At 32.3% G+C, this 27,272-nt stretch overlaps 3 protein-coding genes and 1 non-coding gene across 4 annotated transcripts; 3 read left to right on the top strand and 1 right to left on the bottom strand.

Annotated features, from left to right (window-relative positions):
* Window positions 1–10,336: 10,336 nt before the first annotated feature.
* LOC109604772 (uncharacterized) lies at window positions 10,337–12,466 on the top strand. Its single transcript, XM_020021310.2, has 8 exons — window positions 10,337–10,496; window positions 10,549–10,740; window positions 10,791–11,076; window positions 11,144–11,310; window positions 11,366–11,661; window positions 11,718–11,847; window positions 11,899–12,069; window positions 12,128–12,466. The coding sequence occupies exons 1-8, from the start codon at window positions 10,392–10,394 to the stop codon at window positions 12,362–12,364; spliced, it is 1,584 nt and encodes a 527-aa protein (XP_019876869.1). The 5' UTR covers window positions 10,337–10,391; the 3' UTR covers window positions 12,365–12,466.
* A 1,694-nt stretch (window positions 12,467–14,160) lies between these two features.
* On the top strand, window positions 14,161–14,234 carry Trnat-agu (transfer RNA threonine (anticodon AGU)). The gene has a single exon. It is a non-coding gene; the product is annotated as a tRNA-Thr (tRNA).
* Window positions 14,235–18,386: 4,152 nt separating this feature from the next.
* On the top strand, window positions 18,387–23,815 carry LOC109604660 (uncharacterized). The gene is made up of 5 exons (XM_020021191.2): window positions 18,387–18,653; window positions 18,704–18,959; window positions 21,119–21,229; window positions 21,282–21,353; window positions 21,410–23,815. Exons 2-5 carry the CDS (start codon window positions 18,837–18,839, stop codon window positions 23,735–23,737), a joined length of 2,634 nt encoding a protein of 877 aa, XP_019876750.2. The 5' UTR covers window positions 18,387–18,653; window positions 18,704–18,836; the 3' UTR covers window positions 23,738–23,815.
* Window positions 23,816–24,738: 923 nt separating this feature from the next.
* LOC109604812 (NADH dehydrogenase [ubiquinone] 1 beta subcomplex subunit 9) lies at window positions 24,739–25,471 on the bottom strand. The gene is made up of 3 exons (XM_020021349.2): window positions 25,264–25,471; window positions 25,059–25,201; window positions 24,739–24,979 (listed from the first exon to the last, which is right to left on the bottom strand). The coding sequence occupies exons 1-3, from the start codon at window positions 25,359–25,361 to the stop codon at window positions 24,792–24,794; spliced, it is 429 nt and encodes a 142-aa protein (XP_019876908.1). The 5' UTR covers window positions 25,362–25,471; the 3' UTR covers window positions 24,739–24,791.
* Window positions 25,472–27,272: the final 1,801 nt, after the last annotated feature.

Genomic DNA, 27,272 nt, shown 5'->3' on the forward strand with positions numbered 1-27,272 from the left:
TTTAAAATGTTACCACAATTTTATTTTAGATGTAACAAAACGATTTTAATAAAAACTACCAAATTAGAGAGGTCTTCTAGAGGCCTTCTAATAAACTAAAAAATATTTTCCACATTTTTTTCAGTAGTTTCTGAGATCTCCAATATTTGACCATCCAATATATTTTTTCATTCGAGTTATCGAAATTCTCCTGTATTCATTAACGTGGAGCTCTTAAAGCCAACCACACATTAAATTTAACATAAAAAGGGCATCAAAGAGTTTTATGTAATTCTCTGGTTTCCACATTTCGCAAAATTTGTCAATTTTTATAAAATAATAAAAGTCTCTTTAACGGTTAATGTAAAAAAAGGTATAAAATGTAGAAGATAGATTAAAGAAAATTATCTCTTTTGATGTATTTTTTCAACCAAATTAAAGTTACAGAGTTTAATCTTTTTCAGTGTTTAAAATGTTACCACTATTTTATTTTAGATCCTACAAAAATATTATAATAAAAATTGCCAAATTAGAAAGAAAAATTGATCTTACTGATAAATCTGTGGTTTAGGCCTTGTAGAGGCCTTCTAATAAACTGAAAAATGTTTTCAACACTTTTTTCAGGTCCACTTTTATTAATGATATTTATGGATTAGTAGATGACTGACAACCTTCACTATTTGAGCATCCAATACTTTTTCTTATTCGAGTTCGTATTCATTGACGTGCAGCTCTCCAACCCTGCCTCAAAGCCAGCCACACATTAAATTTGACGTAAAAAACCCGTCGAAGATTTTTACATATTTCACTGATTTCCATACTTCACAAAATTTGCCAATTTTGATAAAATAATAACAGTTTCTTTAAACGTTAATGTAAAATGGTATGAAACAGATTAAAAAATTATTTATTTTAATGCGTTTGTCTACTTTTTTTCAACCAAATTAAAGATATAGAGATTTATATTTTTCAGTGTTTAAAATGTTACCACCACTTTATTTCAGATGCAGCAAGAAGATTATAATAAAAACTGCCAAATTAGAAAGAAGAAATTGATTTTTCTTATAAATCAGTGGGTTGGGCCTCCTAGAGCCTTCTAATAAACTAAAAAATATTTCCCACATTTTTTTCACACCCATTTTTATTAATCACATTTTTTCCTCATCTATTGAATTAATAGTTCCTGAAATGTGGATAACGACCTCCACTATTTGACCATCCAATACTTTCTCATATTCCAGTTATCGAAGTTCGTCTGTTTTCATCAATGTGCAGCTATCCAAGCCAGCTTCAAAGCCAGCCTCAAAGCCAGCCACACGTTAAATTTAACGTAAAAAGCCCGTCGAAGGGTTTTACGTATTTCACTGGTTTCCACACTTACACAAAATTGTACATAAAAGCTACGTGAAATTTACGGTGCCATCGTGCATGCACTAAATTAAAAAACAAAAAAAAAAATAAAAAACAAAAAAAACAAAAAACTTTATGACAGACAGTTTCGACGCAACCGTATCAAACACGGATGTCGTTCCTTTATTGAATCCAGAAAATTCCGCATTGATATTGACCAAAACGGGCGGCAACTGTTGTTAATGATGCAATGTTAATGAGGATAATCATGGTCGATTAGTTTTAACACCTGGCTCGTGATTTAGCCAACGCATTATTGCATTATTAAACTGTATTCATCTCGCTTCTGGTGATCTCAATTGGGATCCTTAACAAGCACAATTTATTAACAACCAAGGATTGGAACGAAATTTCCCATTCAGTCAATAGGCTTGGAACCTTCAATTCATTTACAAGTGCCGTCCAGGAAATTTGGGTGAAACATTAACGGTGCCCGTCCAAGTACGGATTAGCATTTATCTCGTTATCTGACCCAACAGGAAAATGCGAATTGAAACTAATAAATAAGCACATAAATGGGGTTTATACTAAATAACAATATTACGCTGATACAATCTCGTGCAGTCATTTAAATTCCACGTCCGATATCGAATTCGCTATTCACTAAAAATAGTCCAATATTGCACTTTTAATCGAATGACGTCACGATTAATGCCACTGGGGAAACGGTTAGAACGTGTTTCGGGAGAACTATTTACATATCATCAATGAAAAATCTATTAATATTATTGAATGACATTCAAATTTCGGAACTAATTATTATTACCGTATGCATACAACAATTTTATTTGAATATGTACCGTGTATCTCAAATTGGTTGGCTTTGGCTATATTAGGTAGCAGAAGTATTTCTGGACCAGATATTTAGTCGTGAATATTTCGTGTATGTAAAATGTGTTTTTTTATTATTTAAATTGCCTTTTTATAAAAAATTTGATGAGTCTACCTGATGTAAAAAATTGATTTTTATTTTGAATAATAATAATAATTAAAAAATTAGACAAAAATCATAGAAGCATAGATTGTGGTATCTTAACCCACACGAACTAAATATGACTTCTTAGTTTATTAAGAGGGCGCTGTAAATTCGCCCCATCATATCCCACACATGTTCTATTGGGGAAATGTCTGAAGATTTGAATGGCCAAGGCAGTAAATTCATATGGAAAGCTTCTAGGAAGTTTAATGTATTCCTAGCAATATGTGAATGGGCATTATCTTACTGAAAAATTAGTCCGAGATCTCTTCTTATGTGGAGATAAAAATAAGACTCAGAAACGTCATCCACATTGTTGGGACGTCATATTGCCTATAGTGTTATGAATATGACTCTCCACAGCAAAGCTAGGATCACGTCTTTTCCCATGTCGCCGTCTTACTAACATATAACCATCCACGACACAACTTGAATACTTGAAATAAATTTGGAAATAGTTTATTTATTTAATATTTGGTAGCATAACCACTTTGTTCTTCTACACATCACCTCTTCATCAAATCAACAAGATTGCGACCTATTTGCCTATTCTTCTAATATAAAATGCTCTTTGTTGGTGATGTTTTCTGTCAATTTTTTAATTTAGGATGCTGCCACAGATGTTCATTTAGATTTACCTCCGGACTCTCTGTGGACTACAGGAGAACATTCACCATCTGATCTAAAAACTAATTTTTTAAAAATCCAAATGTGTGTTTTGGATCGTTATCTTGTTGAACTGAATACAAATTATTTTCCGCAAAGAGGCGCATATGATTTACCAGATATCTTTATAGACAAAACGATCCATTTTGACTTCAATTCGTACTATAGGACCAGTACCTTATACTGAATAACATCCCCACACCATAATGTTTCCACCACCGTGTTTAACTGTTGGTTTTTGGTACTTAAAATAGTCTGATCCAATCAATTTATACTTGATTTCATCACTTCACAACATTATATTCCACATGGGTGGAGGTCAGTCCATAAGATACATATATCGGGTGTTAACGAATCCATTAGACAAGGCATAACTTCTAGGACACTCGGTATATTAAAATGAGATCTGGTATAGGTAAATGGTATGAAGAAAGGAGAGTTTTCGCATATTTTTTACTTTTCGGTCACTTCCGGTTTCACCGGAAATGGTTCCATTTTCGAATTTAGAATACCCTGTATTTTACACATTATTGGATTTCTGAGACAATTCTTGATCAGACTATGACATTACTATGAAAATGAAGGATACATTTTTTGAAGTCTTTTTATTAAACATCTTTACAGACTCAATGCTTCAATGTTTATAGAAAACAGAATTCATTTCTGGGAAATTTAAAAAATCTTTATATATTATATATTAAAGCAGTATGACGAATTGTCAATAAAACGAGATTAACAACAATAAATCATTTCTTAAAATTATGCCATACATTTGGCTACCACTATATTTATTATCAATTGCTTATTTAAAATCGAAACCAGAGTTAGTTGATGTTTAGAATGTCTGGAAATACCAATGTTTAAAAAATACACAATTTGGGACACCCAGTAAGAGACTATATTTACTTAATGTATTCATAACTATTTTCGAAACTAATAATTTGTTTTATAATAAACAGTATTAGTTTCTTGACAATATACAATTAGAAATATGTTGACGCATTTGTGCTACAGTTAAGTATGCTTTTATTTGTCAGAAACTATAATGTGTAGTAAGTAATGTTTCGCCTCGTTTTATTTATCATGTGCATACCAAAACTATTAATATTTCCAATGAGTTATTGCAATTTTGTTAACATTTCTAATTGTTTATTTTTCCTGGAAAACAATAATTCAGTTTAAATTATAACTGTCTTAGAAAAATAAAAATAAATAAATTGAAATACACAAATATATTTCCATTCCACCGCATGTTAACACACTGCAATAAACGCTGATCCATGTTTAATTTTACGCTACAATACACAAACAATAATCAGTATCTGTTTTATTATTAAAATAATAATTAAAAAGTAAAACAAATCGTTACAACAATGTGCGAAACCTATTTTAACATTCGGACGGCATACCCACTCGTAATTGCATTTCTACACACGAGTTTAGAAAATTAAACCGAAGGGGAAATTAAGAATTTTATTTCTATAATAAAAGTTCGCCGTAAAGACTAAAATTTGATCCGGCAGACAAACTATGTAGACAAAAACCATTTTATTCTACGATAGTAAAGCTACAAATCCCCCCGATATGCTGGAAGCGAATTGTGTGTATGTGTTTTTCTTTTTATTTTTTGCACATGGTCAGCTTTTCCCTTCTTTCGAAATTTAAACGGATGAATACGAAAATGCGCCACAGTGAATAATACAAATATGATCGAGATATAAAAATGTCTGTGAAAAAAAGTTACTGGACGAAAAATAACTTAAAGACTGAATTGAAGCTTGAAAAACGTATTTTCACATATTCCTTTCAAATGTTACATCATTTAATAAAATATTTAATAACGGGACATTATTTTAAAAAATATTTCAGTTAAAAATCAAAAGGAATGTTTAAATCAGTACCACTCAACTTAACTTAATTTTAAAAATCAACCTTCTGTAAACATCCCTTTAAAAATAACTAAAAACATTTTGCTGTACGAAGAATAATATTGGGGCTTAATAATAAAACACGTTCAATCCTGTTTTCTAAACTACATAATACGTTACATATAATCAAGGACTGTACCAATTTGCTTTGATTGTTTATCACAAACTATACAAACATAATTTAAATTTATTATCCTACTCATGGTGGTGGAAACCACTTCTATGATGCTTGTAATAAGTTGAATTGAAGCCTGAAATAAATTTTACATCATTTAATAATATATTTAGTAACAAGTTACTCAAAAACTGAAACTTTATATTTTAAAAATTTTAAAAATGAACCTTTCCAAAATATCCCTTTACCTAAAAATTAAGAATATTTTGTTATTTAATACTAAATTACGTTCAATCAAACATTGCATTGATTTACTTTGATGTGTAAAATGGCCATTACAAATAAACTGTTTATCACAAACTATACAAACATAATTAAAGTTTATTCTCCTAGTCACATAGATGGGAATCTCCTCTCTAATCCCAATAATAAGTTGAGTTAAAGTTTAAAATAAGTATTTTAACAAGTTAATTTCTAATTTTACATCGTTTAATAAAATAGGTGAGTTATTAAAAATTTTTAAATTAAATCATACCACTTAAACTTGAACTTTTTAGAAATATTAAAATATTGTTGTACAAAGCTTTACATATAGTCAAAGATTATAGATAGATTTGCTTTCATGTGTAAAATAGGTATTATAGTCAAATTATTTATCACGAACTACACAAACCAAATTAATGCTTATAATATCCTAGTTACAGAGATGGGAATCATTTCTATAATCCTAGTAATAGACTGAGGTGGAGCTTAAATCAAGTATTTTAATTTGTTAATTTCAAAATTTACAACATTTAATAAAATATTTGAGTTAGCACTATAAAAAAGTCATTGAGAAAAATAATAAAGCACCTTTAATGATAATTAAAAATAGTTAATTTTATGTTCAATTTACTTTGATGTGTGAAATAGATATTATAATTAAATTGTTTATTGCAAACTATTCAAACAAAATTAAAGCTTAAAATATCCTAGTACTAACATAATATGATAATAAATAATGCCAATAAACAATATATGCAGTAAATTCACTAATTTATTCGATCAAAAGCTTATCTAATTTAATGGTTAAATAGAATAAATTAGAATCATTGTCAGACCGTTTATATACGTTACGTTACACATCAGTTATTACTACTATTACTGTCCATTTTAAAAAATTCGTTAAATTTCTTTTACTTTATTTGGTTCATTTAAAACACCCACGTATTGTTTACAAACTGACATTCACATTTCACGGACATAAATTTCCTGAACAAACGTCCCGTCGTAACCCACTAAACAATTTAATTTAGAAATATAACACCTCTTAAAGTACATCCGTCTTTTTCGTAAAATATTAGGGCCTCATTTCGGTTCATTTTGCACACAATTATTTTTCATGCAGATGTCCTTGTGGCGTGAAAATATTAAAAGTTATGTATTGGCACATTTTGAATTTACAAAACACAGTAAAATATTGGACAGTGGCATGATAATAATACAAATAAATTTCTGTGTGCACAACCGAATTTAATTTTGAATAAACCAACGTTAGTGGTACCACTTATAAATCAAAAAATACAAACATTGTGATAATGCTGTACCGGGTAAATCGATTTTAACATGGTAAGTTATTATAGTCATAATTTAATTCATGTCAATAAAACTCGTGTTTTAGTTGGTAAAATTATGTGTCATATTGGAAACAAACATTGAGAAATTATTGTTTTACATAAAAACAAAAATCGTGTTGTTGTACGAGGGTTAATGATGAATTATGTCAAAGAAAATGTCAAACTTTTGTATTCCAAATTAAATGGCGTTAATAATAAGTAAAGGTTTTCTTTTAGAAAATGACTAATTTTAAATCATCATTTATTTTTATGTCTAATTTGTTTTAATGTTTAGCACACATTACACACAATTGAAGCCTATAATGTCCTAGTGATAGCGTCTACAATAATAAATAAAACGAATAAACAACATACGCAGTAAATTTAACAATTTATCCGGTCAATATCGTATTTGATTGTATGGTGAAATAATAAATTAAATTGATTTATTCTATATTTTTTTTAGAAAAATATTAACCTATTACTTCTTATATAGGGAAGCAGAACACAATCAGTCACTGCGTTGGAGCCTATGGTTTGCTGGTATAAGTGAGTCCAAAAAGGCGATAAATTCCTAAGCCAAAAGACCTTATATGGAAGTAAACAAATCGAATACCAATTAGCCTACATTCATCGGCAAAAAATTCATCAGCAATCATCCGAGTTGACCTCATACTGCCCCTTAGAGCCAACAATCTAAGACGACGGGTCTTGTGGCTCTGTTGTAGCTCTGGGTCTTCCGGAACCTCTTGCTGTATCTCTTCTGCCCTCTCCACTCCAAGACTGCCAACATCATATAACAATACTCAAATACAAACTTTCGAAACAAAATTCCTGCTTCATCCAGGCCCACTATTCTACCTCTATCAAACTCGCTAATTGGGTAAAATTATTTCTTCTTCATACTCTAGGCATGTTAAACGTTTAGTATAAATTACTAAATAAAATAAATTGTAACAAAATCTAAGTACACGCTTGTTAGAGATATCTTAAGGAAGAAAAAAGAATAAAAAATATTACGTCTTCCGATTGACTTCAAATTTTAATGATTTCTTATTTCAATAGGCACCCACTTGTATACCAAAATTTTATGAAAATATCTTTCTGGATGTTTTTTACAGTATATCTATGTGCAAATGAGTATATCAAATCACAGTTAAGAGTTTTATTGTTCCAGTTTTAATCCACAATCAAACAAGCTCAATAACATTTTTAAAATCGCCCAAATTTCAGTGTTTTTTAACCATTATTTTACAATTCTTGAGTCCCTTTTAATCCCTTTGATTCGTTTAAACCACTTGTGTATTGTTTGGCAAACGCAAACATTCATATTTCACGGTAGTAATTTCCTGAAAATACAACCATATCACAAAAATTGATGCCGTAAGTCTCTGAACAATTTTATTGAACAATATAACACCCCTTCAAATTCACTTCATAAAAAATATGCTTACAGTTTATCCACCCTATGAAGTCTTTAATTATTTCCGAACAAAATGTATACACACATGTAAAAAGGCAAACAAAACCACGACCCTTGTGCTAAGTATTTCAACAAAAAAAAATCGCAGCCAGGAACACTCGAAATGCCAAGGACTCAATTCCAAAATCACCAGACCCAAGTCTATTGTTAACTTATTTCGTATCAAAGCAGTTTAATTTCCGAAACAATTTGTATCAGAAATTTAACTGTATTTCAGGTATTTCAAGTCGAGAACAGCATTCGCGTATAAATGGCAATTTAGTAAAAAGGAAATGATGATCTCAATATGTTTAAATAAACCCTAACGTCCCAGTCAAATTGTTTTCAATGTGCAATAAATTTTAAACTTCACCCAAAAACTTGCTAGTGCGCTATCTAAACTTTCATTTGGCAGCAAACTTATCTCACTAATGCAACTTCCTTACAACTATGAAGCAAGAAATTGTCGATAAAAACTGTACAGAGGATATAACTTATCTCGCCGAAATCCCATAAACTTACAGCTTCGCATTCAACCGAAATTGTGAAAAGAATGCACGTAAATTGATTGTATCGGTGAGGGCGAACGGTCCCAACAAATCAGACAGACGAGGTAACTTGCCAGTCTGAAAGGTAACCAAACACAATAAATAAAAAGAAAACTGAGAAGCGCCCGAGGCGGTCACAACTTTTTTTCCAAAAGGCGTCAAGTTTTGTATCACGTAGTTCATATTTATGTTTTCAATCAAAATTATCACACCCTTGATTATAAAAAAGTTTCGAGTTATTTTTTTTTAACTTGCCAAGGGGTACATTAAGCACTTCTTTCGAACGTTTCGGGCCGGTTTTTATTTATGCTCCCACACAATCAGATGATACGAGTTTAGAAAAAAAAAGTCTTTAACGGAAATTATCGTCGTAAAGTCTGTAAAGCCGAAACTTGGTGGCGGTAAAACGGGGCCAGTTGATCCAGTTAAAAGGCACGCGAAATATTACTTTTCACATCAAAAATATGTTCTGCTTAAAGTCACGTGTGAAAAAAATAAAGCTGAAGCCGGAGCAAATGAAAACCGTACGTTATTAGATTCAACACGTCCCGTTCGGTCGGTGAAGTTTCACGGGTGGATTAAAGAAAATCTAAGAACTTTGCAGACATGTACACATTACTTGCCGAATTATTTTGGTCTAGTTCATATCCAAATTATGGAACAATTCAATTTAAACTTGTGCGAGTTATGATTGACAGCTGCAAACACTCCTGTGTGTCCCAGATAATAACATCAAATTGCTACATTATGCCGGGATTGTATCAAGAAATGTAACACTGTTACTTTCTTTGTTGAGTGTGTGTGTGTATCAAGTAAGTTGAATTATTCGAAATGTTTTGGCACGGAGCATGTCTCTGATGGGGTCTAAAGTCGGCGGATCCGGACTGTTTTAATGAGTGGACCTTTCATTTCATTAACATTCTGAAAACATAAAGACCATATGGCGGAGATGTTTGAGTTAGCAGCGACAAATTGTCGTCAATGCCAAGGAAGAACAAATGTTAATTTTGTTTTAGTGATACAATTTCATCAATGTGCATGTACGTGCCAATTCACACGTGAGACACATGTTACTTATTAATATTCCACACCGAAATCTTACATGTTAACAAATCAAATAACATTTAGTTAGGGCATAATTGTCAATAGGAACGAGAATGGAAGTTTACAAAACAAAGGAAATTGGAAATTTATTGAGCACGTTTGAGCATTGAATACAATACACATGTATATGAAACATTTCAAACCCTTCGTCTTCATATCCCGTTTAAGTGTGTCTGTCTGAAATGAAACTTGCAATATATTCAACATTAAACATGATTTGCATTTACTAAAAATTAAATTTAATGGGTTAACGGTCTCGTGGGCAGATTCATAGAAACTAATTAGAGCTGGTCAGGATTATACAACCATGAGAGCTGCTAGACGTGACAAGTTTAATTTAATTTAACTGAACAAGTTCATCCTTTAATTCGTTAATTCCCCCTCTGCATCGGATTTTTTAATCTACTGATAAGAACTAGTGCAATTAATTTTGTTAAAAGCTCCAACATTTTTACAATGTAAAATGCACGTACGTTTTTAATAGTGGACGGACGATGCGTTCGCAACAAACAAACAGACAGGTTTCACAAATGTCTAGGTGACATTTCTGAACGCCAGTGAAATTACTTCCATTAAATTTCAGTAATATTTATAAATTATTAGTCAACATGTCTTTAGAAATCAAACTTGACCAGGACTTCCTTTTCTACCTAGACTTTGTCAGTACGTACTATCAGAAGCTAAAAGACGAAAATTTCCAAACATTGGCAACAGTAAGTTAAAACAACATAAATATTTCAACGTTTCATCAACTTATTATTTTAGGAGTGGTTAACCAAGTTATGCAGCGAGCGATGTGTGGGCATAGAAAGGAAACGATGTCGGAATATTTATCTGGCCCAGCTGTTATTACAAATGCAAGAAGGAAAACTAAAAGGGGAATTCCTTAAGAAACCGACAGACGTCGACATTATTGGTGCAATGGACGTCTTTCAGCCCATACCGGAGGATCTCGACGTAAGTTTTAAATTCAACAACGCAATACATAGTCACATTATCGCTTTTAGGAAGCTTGGTCCGAGGATGTGGACTTTCAAGCGCCACAAGACGTTATGGAAAGGAAACAAGGAAACACAATTGTGGCGTCTCGCACATTGAAAAATGGCCAAGGTGCATTCGCCTATTTGGGATTGTCGTTGTCAGAATGCGAGCCCAAATGGATGAGTAACGAAGGGGGTGGAGACCTGGCTCCAATACAAAAGGTTTTGTCCAAGAGAAAGACCCCACAGGAACGACAAAACTGCGTCAACTTCTTCGACGTTTTATTACAAAGCATTCGAAATGAATTGCAAGGTGTGTTTGACAAGACCCTTCAAACTATCAAAAATGAAAAGATGTTACAAACATTCTCAATTTCTAGGTGAACAAGTCGACGAAAATGAGGTCGTCGACAACTGCCTGGAGAGCATGATCGCCGACCTTCAAGAGAAAAACGAATACACATGCTACGCAAACATGGAAGACAAAGAGAGAAGGACGGAGCTTCTGAAAGTACTACAAGAAAAAGTCATCAAAACCCAACAACAGGTAGCTCCTTCGTGCCCCCTAATAATAATGCCGGTGTTACTTGAATAAATTCCAGGTGTTGAAACGTACCGAGGCCCTGGACAGCTTGGTGAACAAGATTTACCCCAACGCTCCCACAACCTTCCCTCGTCAAAACGATCGGTTCTCCACCTGTCCGCCTCCCAGCAAAACTTGCCCCCCGATTGTGTCCCATGGACCACCGATGGGTGCCACCCTTTCGCCTTCGGCCCCGCAACTACCTGACCGTCAGAAATTGTCCGACCAGCTGTGGGCACAGGCGGCCGCACAGGTACCAGCCAAGAAGAACATGGTCAAGTTGGTCGATGTCTATCCGCAACAACTCATAGAAAGGTCAGAAAAAGAATTCAAAACTTATTTGTGCCATTAAAAATTATAATTACTTTCAGATTCTTGGTACTATTGAGATACACTAAAGGTATTTTGCTGGAGAGATATCAGAACAGACATGAGATGATCGTTAACCAGATGCAAAGTGAGCTTTCGGACGCGATTGTCAAGAATATGATGAAACTTAGCGTAAGCCTTAACGTGTGTCGTTTTCATAAACTATTTATTATTCCGTTATAGGAAGCTCAAAAAGAACATGACAAATTCCACGCAATATTGGCTCTGGTTAAGAAGAGGTTCGAAATTTACCAGAAGAAGTTGTATGAAGTGCGCGTACCACCTGCACAAGCTAACGAGAAGAGCATAACTGAATTGTCTGACATGATTAAGCAAATGTCCAACACAATATCGGTGAGAACATTCTTATTAACTTGATGTTAAAAAATTTGTTGAACTTTTATTTTTGCAGGAAGAAGCTAAGAGAGGCAAATTGCTTGCAGAAGAGGTGAACAACACTCACACTCAACTTGATAAGTACAAGTCAATATTGAAGGATATTATAAGCAAATCTGAGCATAATAATAAGATTGTTGAAGAACAGATTGCTAAACTGATGCAGTCTCTGGAGAACAACAAAGATAAACTTAAGGTTTTGAAGAAATTGCATAAACAACCGAAGCATGCAAGAACAGAAAGCAAGTGCTAAGATTAATACTGACATTTTCGCAACCCTGTTAATATTTCAATACATTTTTGATGGGATTTAGTTTGTATTTCTGATAAACAAATATAACACTGGTTAAATTACTATCATACGCAATTCATTAACGTAATTGTATTAGCTTCTTAAGTATCACGATAATAATAAATTAAAAACCTGACTAATAAACACATAACCTTCACAAAAGTCGGTACGGCCATAACACAATACTTCACAATTAATTTGTTGAACGAACTGGCAATAACTATCAAAACTCACGCCGCGTTTTTATATGCATTTTTACGGCTTTCTCAGAATTGCATGATTATATTTACACATTTATGTTTGAAAGTTAACCAGATTTCATTAAGTAACAATTTTATTTTAACAGTTTATAATATAAAATTTATATATTTATTATATAATTAACTTTTTATTATTCTTGAAATTTAATTAAATAGTTATTTTGAAGTCAAATCGCTTCTTCGTGTGCCATCTGATATTGCGACTCGGAACTACACGAGCGGCTAAATAGGAAACTGTAAAAAGATTTTAATAGAGTTAGTACCCAATCTGTTTAAAATAACTTTGTCTAACATTAGAAATTAATTTAATCTCTTATTTTATTATATATGAGGAATTTTTTAAAAATTTCTTCAACGATCATATGAAATCTTGATGTTTATTTTAATAAATATATGTTTCCATTTCTATCACTATTATACAATTTATCTTATATTTCCACGTGGTGTCAAGCTCGAAGTATCTGCTGACGTCATTAGTGCCCATTCTGTCTCAACTTACCAAATATTGACAAAAGTTATTTTGTATAGAAATCTATGACGAATGATGAACACCGTATAATATCCTTTTTATTCTAAAATTTTGTCCAATCTCAGTGTGATAGACTTGGTCATGTTTCGAATATACGACAATATAATATACTATACTATTGTGATGAATTAAATTTGTAAAATATTTATGTCTAGTCTGGTTACAAACGTGATCCCCCACGTTTCCTATAGGTTTAATGACTAGAGTTTGAGATAGGCAAGACAAAACTACGAAGTTTTGGTATTTTAATTAATTCGTCACAATTTTGAATTTGTTGTTTAATATATCCCTGTACTTAAATCAGTTCAAAAGGGTCTACGCCAAAAGAATTGAAGCATCCCCATAGCATAATTGTACTGTAACCATCACTGCGGGTGTGAAATATTTTTTTTGTATCGTTTTGTCCCTTTAGGATGCTTAACATAATCAGAACCATCATTTTTATATAGACTCCTCACTAAAAACTATTCGTCCCCCCTGTCCTGTGATCCAGTGAATGTGGCCCTAAGCAAAATCTTGTGAAGGTCTTGGGTCAAACAAACCCATATCCACTAACTACTTCTTCGTAAATATTAAATATTCTAACGGCAAGCAAAAACACCTTTAAAACATATATTTAATAATATATGTACAATATTTAGTCGAAACCGACTCTCAAGTGTCCTAGTTGTCACGCCCCCACCCCGCTATTTCTATTATCCAGCAACCAAGTTAACCTGTTCCCGGGACAATATTTTTTCAAGTGCTCATGAAGCACTTCTAACATATATTTATTTACTTTTAGACGTAAATAAGAGTAACAACTTTAAATTTTAATCCGATTCGAGTGCTACAGAAAAGACATTGCCAATATAAGTGAAATCAAGATATTTTATTTAAGGAAATAAAAAAATTTTGCCTTTGTCCCCATTGACAACTTGAAGGGAGTAAGTTACTTTTATACATATGTATTCAAGTTGCTTGCACAAGGCGCCGTGGCTTAGTTGGTTAAAGCGCCTGTCTAGTAAACAGGAGATCGTGAGTTCGAATCTCGCCGGGGCCTATCTTTTTTCCAAACTTTTTTTATAGCATATTGAAACTAAAATATTTTTACAGATTAATTCAAAAAACAATGTATAATTATTATTTTTTCAGAATTCGAAACTAGTGGGTCATGTTAATCAATGTTTATTTAGTTCATCTACAAATCATAATGGAGCTTTATATGAAAATGTAATGCTATAATATATTTAGGGAGTTCAAGACACCAGTCCGACCAAATGACCATAATCAAAGAGGAAAATAACGTCAGAAAACTTACATGGGTAAAGCTGAGATCAAAGGACGAAAGGCAAGGCAGGTGCTAAGTGCTTTTCCCGCCTACCTGAGCTCGAGCGAAGAGATTGATATTGTGTTGAAATCCGTTAGCTTCCATCACTGGCAAGAGTGATACTGGACCTCAGGACCTCGTCAATATTTGCCCTTGTATTAGAACTATACAGTACGAAAAATGCTCTTCGTGTCTGGATGTTGTAAGAGATGGATGCACGACAAAGAGAGAAAAGTTTTGCCCGGTAGTAAGAATCCCTACTCTCAGAGACAATGCGCCGTGCTGGTGCGCGCCGGCGCACAATTTAAATTAATCTTTGCGAATGCATTTAGTAACTCTCCGTATGCGTAGGGATGTAGTTCGAGTTCTTCGGATGCTCCATTTAAATTCCGTAACTTTGTATAATTTTCAATCTGTAAAATGAAATATTTTTTGAGGGTATATCAAAAACAAAAATAAGTATTCTAAAAATAAACTACTTTTTTCAAAATAAAAATGTATCCCAAAAATTAAATAAAATATACTAAAAACAACGTCTGCGGAGACGAACCGCATGCTAAACGCAGCAAAACCAAATGATCCCCTCCAGTCAGTTCGGCCCGCCCACATAATTGCATGTATATCTTTCCTTTTTGTTTACAAAGGGGTATTGATGTTCCGTCTCAATATGCGAGTAGACACGCTCATCATTTTTGATACGGTATATAATGCAACGAGGAGTGACTCAATATAGGATTTCAAAGGGAATACCCAGTTTAAAGAAAATGTGGGCGTTACCCAGTTCATCCCTACTTATCAATATACCTCAAACTACACGCCAACGCATATGGAGAGTTAGTATATGCATTCACAAAGATGAATTTATATTGTGTGCCAGCGCGCACCAGCAGAGCACATTATCTGTGAGTGTGGGGACTCCCACCACGGGACAAAGTTTTACTGTCTTTGTCGTGCCTGTTGTTTCTTTAAAAATTCAGATGGAGAAGACACTTTTCATACTGTCTGTGCAGTAATTTCATGATAATGTAATGATACTCAAAAATATAATGCTTGATTCAAAAATTCTCTGGATGCATAAAACGCATTTACCACTACTGAAGGAGAATAGACCATCCGGTATAATTATTTGTGATGACAAAATTATTTCTTCTGTGCAGGCTGTTATACTCATAACTAAATTGTGTTCAAATCCAACATATCACCAAAGTAGATGTGGAACTCAGGGTCAATAAAGGTAATATTGTCATCACCACTAAACCTGTAAAGATTAACACATTCTAATCTCCTAATACAACTACTGGAAAGGCTACAGATGTTATGACTCTTAACATGAGCTATATCCTAACACTCGAATTAATCTGTCATACTTGAAATACATCTGATTTAAAAAAACTGACCTAATAACTAGCAGCAGTTGGAAGGTCAGGAAAGGAAGATGGGTTTTATATTTTTATTAAATTTTTTCCCTATGTAAGTCTTGGAAAGACTACGAAATGTGTTTCTATATTAATAATAAAATGCTTATATTGTGTTACATACATTCCAAAGCAAAAGCTGAATCATGAAAGAATCATGTGTTCCAATGACTAACCTAAATGTGTTTGCAACACAGTTCCAACGTTTGGCGTTATCGTCCGGAGCCAGTGGAAGTACCAAGTAATGTAAGTTACGATAATATATTAATTATAGAACCATTGGTATATAAGTGCAAAATTTAAGAATTATTTAACAGAAATATGATAGAAATACTTAAAGACCCCCAGTCATAAATATCGTTTTTTACCTCTTTATACTATTCCTTCACACTTTGTAACACGGCTTTCTTTATTTTAATTACTTTAATTTTTGGCTCTCCCCCTAATCATACTCACCCAATTTCTAAACACAATATACATATATACTATATAAAAAAAATTAAAATTAAATCGTCACATGATATCAGAAAGCACGTAATGCGCACGCGTTACAGTCTGCCTGACGTCCAGTTCTTATCTTTAAAAGTCTAGTGTTACAACCTAACATATTTAACTCATGAACCACACTGCACCTTCTCCGTGTATCTCGGTTGTCTGATTATGAGTCAAACGACCTTGGTGTGTATCGATAATAAATATATATATATATAAACAAGATCCTGACTTCTTGTCTCGACAAACGTCTTGTTTAATATTGTTACTAAAATATTCAATTTTAACTTTAAGTTTTGAGCTAACATTTATTGTAGTTTTATACATATAGAGCGTAATGAAAATATAATATTTAGCTTTTCTTTGCTATTAACCCTGGAAGAAGCACACTTTCAAGCACTTTTGGTCAATTTTATTTTTTCTCAAACACCCACCATTACAATAATTAATAAAATTAAAGCACAAGTAGTTCAGTGATGAATTGTATATGATGATATCTATATGTAATGTTACAAATTAAAAAAGTTCTTAATTATTGTATGATAAATAAATTGGGGAAGCACAGAAAGAGAAACAAGCAATGTTGCCACCCACATATTATTAAACAAGAATATGTGCATTCGTTATCTCCCCCTAACTTTGATATCCTGAATATAATAGAACTGAATAACTTGAATGATAAGAAAGTTATCGCATCTTGATCCAGTCCTATGTAATATAAAATTATCTATTTTAAATAGATGATAGTAATGTATTTTTCATCAAGGGTATAGAAGGCTTTGCTAATGTCTAGTAAAACCAACATTGCGACTTCAGTTAAGTCCCTACCTGTCAATATATAATCTGATGATGATGGTCAATTGACTATAAGGGTTATTTCATTGTTTTTATTATGGCGGCGCATGTTACCTTTTCTAATTACTAGAGTCTAATATATTTGATAAGATACAGAGCGTATCTCCTTCAACTCTTATGGGTTAGGTATTTTCAAGGGAAGAACATTTTTAGGACTAGGATGATAAGGAATAGTACCAGTTATAATACACAACTGCTAATAAATAAGAGAGAACGTAAACATTCACTACTATATTTCGGAGATAACTAAATTTCAGATATTAGCACAAAGGGGGAATACAAAGTGTAGTCATTTTCTGTAAAGTCGACAAACAGTGTAATCAAATAAGCATTCTCTTGTTTGAAATTTTACGTGAAATGCTGCAATCGGCTAAGCGAGTACCTGTTCCACCGTATGACGTATGTTTGTTTACTAATTTGGTAAAAAACAAAGAGAATTAAGAGAATTTTCATTTGATTACAGTGTTTGCCACCTTTACTAGGAAACGCCGGAAGGACGATACATCGTACATTCAGATCAACTTAAGATTAAATTTTCAGATTTCCCCATTAAGGCGATATATTGGTAAGTTGCTTCTTTAAGAAAATTGCTCTTGTTCAATACGGTTACTCAAGTGAGTCGACCTTGTCAGTACGAAACAGAAAATTTATATTAATAAGTGTCTCATCTTGTGTCACTGACACTCTAACCTCCACGATTTGATTCACAAACAACATAATTACCCAAGTAATTTGCATAAAATATTTATTTAATTTATTTTATTAATTTAAGTTTACCCACCAACCTTCCTAGTGAATTACTCTATATTTTAGTAATAACCGCATAAAAATCCCTACAAGTTTCTAAGATTAGAATATTTAAAAAAATAGATTAAAAAACGAGGGGACTTCAACTTATAATTTGTAAGGAAAACGAATATTTAAATATAAAGCTAAAATGTAAATTTTAGTACACAATTTAGTAAATTACGAAAAACCCGCTCTTTCTAAAATCCCCCACTTCAAATAAAAGTTAACGCAAGCGCAATCAAGTTTAGGTTTAGAAAGTATATAACGGTGACATCATACACTCATCAATATTCTTATATTCTTTGACACGACCAACTCGGATGGACAAATTAACAAACGTGCAGTGAAATTGTAATGCAACAAAATGTAATAACGTCGTGTTCTAGGACCGTCCTAAACAAGTAACGCAAGGCGGTTAAGATGAAAAAACGAAAGCGATAAGCGCCATCGCAATATATTTAACCGCCTTTTCCTTAGTCAGCGAACGTTCGTTATCGGTAGTGTCACGTTGCCATTTTAAATAACGTACCTTTTGTGCGCGTTATGTTACGACGTTCAGTGTTGTTATTGTCATTAATATAATAAGAAATCGATGATAGCGGTAAGTAATAACAATATTCAAACAGACACTATTAAAAACGTGTAAAACAGGTTCGAATAATCCCTCGTTCGCGGCGAACGCAACTAGGTCGGCAACGCTGAAGGCTACAGCGCCGGCGCTCACATTCAGTTCGCAGACAACAACGAGCGAGGTTTGCAGAAGGACGTGCCCGCCTCGCGCAAAATGTCGGAATCCAACGTGTGCAGGTTGTGTTTGGCGGACGCCGACACAATGGACGTGTTCGACAGGAGGATCGCCGTCCAAGTAAGCCTTGAAGTGATGATTTTAGAAGCGACAGGAGTTGAGGTGAGTTGTTTATGTTTTTGTGTTGTTTAGTGGTATAGATTGCGCTTCGATGTTTACCGTACGCATGCGTTATTTTCGTAAATGTTAACGGCCCTGAATAAGTTTAGCCGGGACGTTTGCCCAATGAAACGGCAGCTATGACCGACGTGAGAAAAACTTTTTAGAAAATAGATGTCGCGGTTACAATGCTCTCAGTGTATGCGCATGTCTGGTTAAAAGTATTTAACTATTAGGTTAGGTTAAGTGAATGACTCGAATAATTAGTAAACGAATACGTTCAGCTGTCGAATTAACTCATTTGAATAGTATTGTTCGTAGCTGTTTGTGTGTATCAATGTTCATTCCATTAAAATAAGATATTCAAAGACATTTATCTATGATATTAGCTATTTCTTCTAAATTATTATTTGTTTTAAGTAGGAATATCTTTTGGGTATATTGGAAAAATATTACAGGGTCAATATACAACAAAGATATTTCAATGAGTGTTTTATAACACAATCGATGCTATTGATTTTTTGGTTAATTAAAAACAGTTTACAGCGACAAATAAAGTAATTTTAAAGGGGATTTTTACGAAGAAGAGTGCCTAAAGCAATCCTTTAATAATTCCACCCGATTATTATTAATCATTGTCAGGTGGAATGTTAAACATTCTTATATACGTAGGCCCCCAACTAATTCGTAAAAGTATTGCAATTTATTTACACAAACACTAATTTAACATGACTTCTTTTTGTTTTTAATAAAATCAAATGCTTAGTTCTTAGTTTAAACCATTTATTATATATATTATTGCAAGACAAGTGGAATATAATCAATAAAATGCTTAAATGTTCATATTTGTATAACATATCCATTGCTATTATGATTTATTTCTAACATGATATTAATTAATTTGTCCGGGACAATACGTTCCTTATCCATATCCAATTTTAAGATACTAAATCGAATAATTCGATGATATTTTAACATCTTAACATTTTCAGCTTAGAATTTTTTACATATTTCTTATAGGATTTTAAAATCAAGATATTGGGCTGTCAAATAATTTTACAATTTGGTTCAGAGGAAAAGTAAAACAAAAAAATGACATAATTTATTCTAGACAAAGATTTATGTTGATAGATTTTTTCTAGCAAACAACGATTTAAAAAAAAATGGAAGTCCTTAATAAATCTAATCAATAAAATGCATATTCGTGTAATATATCCATCACTTTATTTACTTCTAACAAGATATTAATTAATTTCTTAGAACGTACCGTTTCAGATTCATATCCATCCAATTTTGAGATAATAAATGGAAAAATTCGACTGTATTTTTAAAATTTCGTTTACAATTTTTGATGTATTTCCTATAGGATTAATAATTGGTTTAGAGAAAAAAGAACAAAAAGGCTTAAAAATAACAATTTATTCTAAGATTTTTTCTAGCAAACTCATTCATTGTGTAATATAAATATCTCTTTACTTATTTCTAACAAAATATTAATTAATTTGTTCGGTACAGTACGTTCCAGATTCATATCTATCAAATTTTAAGATACTAAATCGAAGAATTCGATTTTTTATGTATTTCCTATAGGATTAAAATCAAGACATTGGGTTGTCAAATAATTTAATAATTTGGTTTAGGAAAAGTAGAACAACAAGACCTAAAAATTACATTTTATTCCAGACAAAGACTCATGTTGATAATTTTTTTTGAGTAAACTATAATTCATCATAAGACAAATGCTTAAATGTTCATATTTGTGTAATATATCCGTCACTATATTTATTTCTAACAAAATAATAATTAATTTCTTCGATACAGTACGTTCCAGATTCATATCCATCCAATTTTGAGATACTAAATGAAAAAATTCGACTGTATTTTTAAATTTTTATTTTACAATTTTTAATGTATTTCCTATAAGAATAAAATCAAGATATTAGGTTGCCAAATAATTTCATTATTTTGGTTTAGAAGAAAAAGGTCTAAAAACCTGTTGAATATTTGTATGTCACCTCAATGTATGACACCTTGTATAAAAATATTCAAACCCCAAAACAACTTGTTCAAAATATCTGTTTATTAATATATTTCATATTGAATTTTCATTGTGTGCACACCAGTAGAATACATTATTAAACTTATGGTTTCATTAATTTTAGATAAAAGAGACTGACCACGTATCTAAAAGAATCTGCCCAAAGTGCTTAGAAATAGTTACAAGGGTGTACAAGTATCGCCATAATTGTCAGAAGAATAACAAAACCCTTCAAGTAAGTATAAAATATATATTTTTAATTCTGTATTTTAATTGTCATTTTGTAGAGTGAACCACCACCACCAGAACCCGCCGTGGTTATAAAAACTGAGATAGACATAGAAAGTTCACCGCTGGAGGTAATTTGATTAACGCACGTTTGCAATTAACCGTGACTTATTTTATATTATTTTAGGACGAAACAGAAAATATCGCAGTAACAACAGAAGAGCAACAGGGTTATTCAATTAAAATTCATCCATCTATTCAACAATTATATGAAGTTTACCCTATATTAAAGTTACCTGCCATGTGCTTAGATGTTGACATAGACCCGATAGTGGAGGTAGAACTAACTGATTACGATAAACTGATGGAATTGAGAACTAATTGTTCCAATTCTATTGAAGAGTCTACAGACGTAAATGGTATTGACGAGCCGATACTAAACGTATCTGAAAGACAATCGTCTCTCTCCAACTTAACACCGGATAATAATTTACCTAAGACTGATGCAACTAGTGCATTAGAACCCCAACAAGATAAACAACCCCCTAAACGAAAAAATTCTGATACTGGACCTAGTGTAAATAAGAAAATTAAATTAGCAGAGCCGAGTTCATTGGATACATCTGTGTCATATGTGGAAAAGTCAGTGAGAATCTTGGAATGTGAAATATGCAATGGAGTATTTTCAACACCTAAAGATTTGAGAAGCCATCAACGATCACATATGAGATGTCAGTTCTGTAAGAAGAGCTTCAAATCTCTCTTTAATAAGAAGAGACACGTCGATTCGGACTGCATGATTTATAAAATGATGACAAATTTACCGCATGTGTCACTACCGGACATATTACGTGATCGAAATGTACGGAAGAAGTACAGCAACGCATTCGTAAATTTTGAACCCCTTTCGGATGAAATTACAAAAGCACTGGATAAAAATGACAAAGACCTGTCAGTCGTTGTTGTTTCTGACGAAGAAAATACTGTTGAGACGGATTCAAATCGTATATTAAATGAAGAAACTGGAATGTTTACTAAAGATCCAGATAAGGTTTCGGATACAGGAACACCTGCCACCAAGACGAATGTAAGTCCACAGGTCAACTCCATGTCTTCTAAAGAGGAATGCGATATACCTCAATCTGATATTCCCGCGACAAATAATGAGTTGCCTGCCATACCTGCGACACAAGTTACCACAACCGATAACGGTGACGATTTCAACTTTAAACCAAACATAAAATTAAAACATGATTTTCTTAGTCCAATTGACCATAAAAGTTCGAGTATAAAAATTATAAAAGATTTACTAATTAAACAGAAGTTATATAATCTAACTTCTGAAAAGGGTACTGATCCAATGGTTCCAAAATTAGATGATGTTTCCTACAACAAAGACAGTAGAACTTTTGAATTAAATAATATAAAAAGTCAACTAAATATTTACAAGGTTCCAGTAGAGATTAGAAATGGACCCTTCGATGTAAGTTTCGTTTATCCACAACAAAAAGTAACCAAAAAGAAGAAACTCAATTTGTGGGTTGAAGAAGCAATTGATCTTGTTTATCCGCAGAATCTCCAGGCTAAAACGGCCCAAACAGTCCCAGCAAGTGCTCTCGCAACCAAAACAAATACATTATGCATACCAGCCACTTCTGCGCAAGCTCAGAACAATTTAACACTTCAATATTCGCATGCTCTTATACAATCACAAAACCACAAGACTCCACAAACTGTCCCAGCAAGTGCTGTCGCAACCAAAACAAATACATTATGCATATCAACCACTTCTGCGCAAGTTCAGAACAATCTAACTCATCAATATTCGCAAGCTCTTATGCAATCACAAAACCACAAAACTGTTGCAAATCCATTGAAACAGCACCGTATTATCGTGCAAACGAAAAACGGTAAATCTTTTATAAATACATCCCAACCGACGCGTAGTTATGAACAAACACAAAACAATAAACCTGTATTAAATACTTCCCTACAGCCCCGTATTTCTATTCAAATACAAAATAATAAAGCTGTGTTAAATACTTCTCAACAGCCTCGCATTACACTTACAAACACATACCAACAGCCACGCACTTCTGTTCAAACACAAAACAACATAACATTTTTAAATACATCGCAACAGTCACGCGTATCAGTGGCAACGCAAAACAATAAAGTTTTAAATTATGTTATGCCGGCAAGTTCCTTTCCAGTTCTTAAAGCAGTGTCTGCTAATGGTCCCGTAGTTACAACAGCCACCATTAACAATTCATCATGGAATCCCACACAACTGGCGAAGAGTCCGAATCAGAAACTAGTTATTTTACCAAAGTCTGCTAAGGTCAATCAGAAGCAGACTGTGAGCCAATCAAATGTGATATGTGTTAATCCGACACCTGCGACTGTGCCCGCAACCATTAGTCAACCAACCAGTGTTGCTCCAGCAGCACCAGCTCCTGCAACAACAACGACTAAGGTTTTACGAGTCCGTAATCTGGCAGATCTTATGGCATAAGCTGTTGGAGACACACTTTAACAACACTATTTGAACTTTATTATTATAAACAGAATTACACAAATTACTACTTTTCAATGTTTTTTTATTGCCAACATTTCACCCTGAAATTGATTATTGTTAAAAACAATAATTGAACAATTATTTTAGAAAATAATTTAAGGAGTTACAAAGATTTCATTACATAGAAATAGATAAGTCCCAAGTCAGTTAGTTTCATTATAGTCCTGTAGGTTAATACAGATTTTCAGACTATGAAAATGATTCACTTAAAGCTATTCATTACTATTTTTGGTGATAACTTTGATTATGCTTATTTTAAAGTGATTCAAGTACAATTCTTAAGGGACACACCGAGTGTGATATCTAAAAAAGGTGATTTTTGTTTTTTTTTTTTTAAAGAAAACTATTGCATCAAAAGTTTTAAAGTTTGGAGGATACATTTGCATATAAATAATGAATATACAGTGAAATTTTCAAATGAAAATGTTTAATTTTAAGCGAGTTATTCGCTATCTTCTAAGATACTAAATAAAAAAAGATCCTCTAAACTAGAAGGTATTATCTATATCTTTACCCACGATTGCGGGAAAAAAAAAATAAAATTTAACAAAATGGCAGTGTTTCTAAAGTATCGAATTTTGCCTGAAAATTTGATGATTTTTGGCCTACCAAAGTTACACATTTTATGCAATGGGAAAACGGAGGATCATTGTATAGAGAAACATACACAAACTAAACCTTTTTCCGCTTTAAACATAAAATGATTTCATTCTTATGAAAATATCATATTTAGAGCCAATTTACCATTCCAGTTCCATATAATCTACCTTCCTCTTCTTCAAAAATCGCCTCCCGAGCTGTTGTAGCACTTCAATATGATTAACGCTCTTTAAAGGCAACCGTTAACTTACTTAACTCCGTTTATTCCGATACCCATAAGGCGGTTAATTTTTACATCTATAAGTTAAACATATGAGAAAAATAATAAAACAACAATCAAGATTTAAATTAATATATTCTTTAATACATTCTACACTATTAACAATAAGATTTAATGGGCAGTTGGAGTGGATTTACCATATAGTTTTTCCCACATTTTAACATATTCCTTCTTCCTCTGTTCTCTTCGAGCAAAGTATGATGGGTATTGGGCCTTTTCCAGTGGATGCCAATAATCGACAACCCAATCTGGAGGAATCACTTCTCTTCCATAAGCAACACCACCAGGGGATTCGGGGACTAAAATAATAATATTACGAAACAATCGCAAGTGTTAGATAAAAATTCATGGCACCTGTGATTCAAAATTGCTACTTACATTTTCTGGGATGCCAATGTTGGGTTTTGAATAGTTCCGTTTCACCTTGTTCGATCAGGTCTTTAGCGATTCGCATGTCTTTTACATCTTTGTTTTGGTCGAATCTCTGTCTCATTAATACAGCCTGATACCTGTAAACTTCTCTGAAAAAATCAAGTTACATAAGACATAACCTCTCCGTATTATGGAACTGCGACGACTGTACCTTCTGTCATACCAATTTTCTAAGGAGCGGAGGGCCCTTTTGTACAAGCTTTGCACTTTTCTCGTGTGGGACACCAGTCCCGTTGGCAAGCTAGCCATTTTTGAACGATTATTATTTTTCTAAGTATCAGCTGTCAAAGGTGGACGGTTCGACATCTAGTGGCCGTTGACTTTACTTACTTGCTGTTTTTATTTTTTTCCATGTAAATTTTTGTGTTTTTTGAGTAGTGAATGCACTCTTGCTTTATATATTTGTATATTTACGATATAATCCATAATTTAAATAAATCAATTTATTTTTTTTTAATGTCGAAACAAATGACATGCGCGAGATTCTCACGCCGTTGCCGCGAAAAAATAATAGTGAGCAGTTCAAAATTGTTGTATCTAACCACCCAATTTATTTGCTTTATTTATTTATTAGTGACAAAATAGATAATTACAATATAGAAAAAAATTATAGAAATAAATATATAAATACAAAATTTTAAAAAAGCAAAATATATTAAATTTAATTTGTATTAATGTATACAACATGTCATTTAGTGAGTGAGTGAGTTTTCAAAAAATATAGCCCTCAAACTAAAATTCACAGGATAATATTATGTCGTTTTAATTCTAAAGATAAATTTTGCCAAAACCCCTTGGTCATCTAATTAAAAATTATATTTGTCCCGGAAGCAAACTGGTCTTAATGGATTCTAACTGGTTTCAAAGGACCAAACCTGTATTGTTTAAAAAAATGGGTTACAAACCAACCCTTATCCCAAGTGAATGTTATCCTAAACATAATACTCACCTTTTGTATTCAATTCAATTTTAAATACATTAAATATGTTATACTTTAAACCTAATTCAATTATTTTTATTCGGTTAGAATGATCGTCAATAGCGAAAAATACAAAATAAATACTTAAATAACTCAAATACCAGTTTTAATAAAAGTTTAAAGACACCAATTTGGTTCTCAACCTGCAAAAATATTTTTAATAATAATTAAAAATTAATTGTACCATAGGTAATTATTTTTTTTTTTACTAGAAATTATTTATTATACATAAATATCAAACTGATAACTATTGTATTTTCATTACCTTAACAAGCATTCACACTAAATTTTTTTGGATGCCATGAAAATTGTTTTCTATGTCGTCTAAAGTTATCAATTGAATATAGTATTATTTAAAATCAAAAGACACATCCTTTATCGAATTTATTTCATTTGTGAAATCATGTAATGAAGGTTAAATATCTGGAAATATCAAATAGTGACTATATAATATACAATAGACGTATAATTGGTGATGTCATTGGTGAATGTAGTGTATCAGATAAAATTTAACTTGTGGTGAGAATAATCATAATATTTGTGAGAACTAATGGAAAACAATAGCATTTGAAGCAAATTCTTTTTCATACAAAGAATAAATTTCTGAAATGATTGTCGAAAATTATTTATTAATATATTTCTATCATAATATCCTTCTAAAGCATTTATTTATTTTCTGTTAATCATTGTAATGATCTGAAAATATCTATGACTATGACTAATTAGTTCTCACAAACAGTTTACAGCTTGTTAAAATATAATGGGTGGTGTCTTTAGTGAAAATAGGGTATCAAATAAAATTTAACTTGTGGTGAGTATTATTAAATTATTTGTGACAACTAACCACAAACACTAATATTTGAGACATATTCTTCACACAGGAAATAAATTCATAAAATGATTGTCGAAACTGATTTGATCATATATTTCTATCATATCATATTCTTTCTAATGAATTTACGTATTTTGTTTAACCATGTGTGTGTGTATCAAAAGATGTGAAAATATCAAATAATGACAAACAGCTTATAGCTTTAAAGACCTATAATAGGAGGTGACTTTAGTGAACATAGGGTATCAGATAAAATTTAACTTGTGGTGAGAATAATTATATGATTAGTGAGAACAATAATATTTGAGACACATTATTCTTCTTCATACAAAGAATAAATTTATAAAAT

Source organism: Aethina tumida, chromosome 1, assembly GCF_024364675.1.
Source record: "Aethina tumida isolate Nest 87 chromosome 1, icAetTumi1.1, whole genome shotgun sequence".
NCBI classification, from domain to species: Eukaryota; Metazoa; Arthropoda; class Insecta; order Coleoptera; family Nitidulidae; genus Aethina; species Aethina tumida.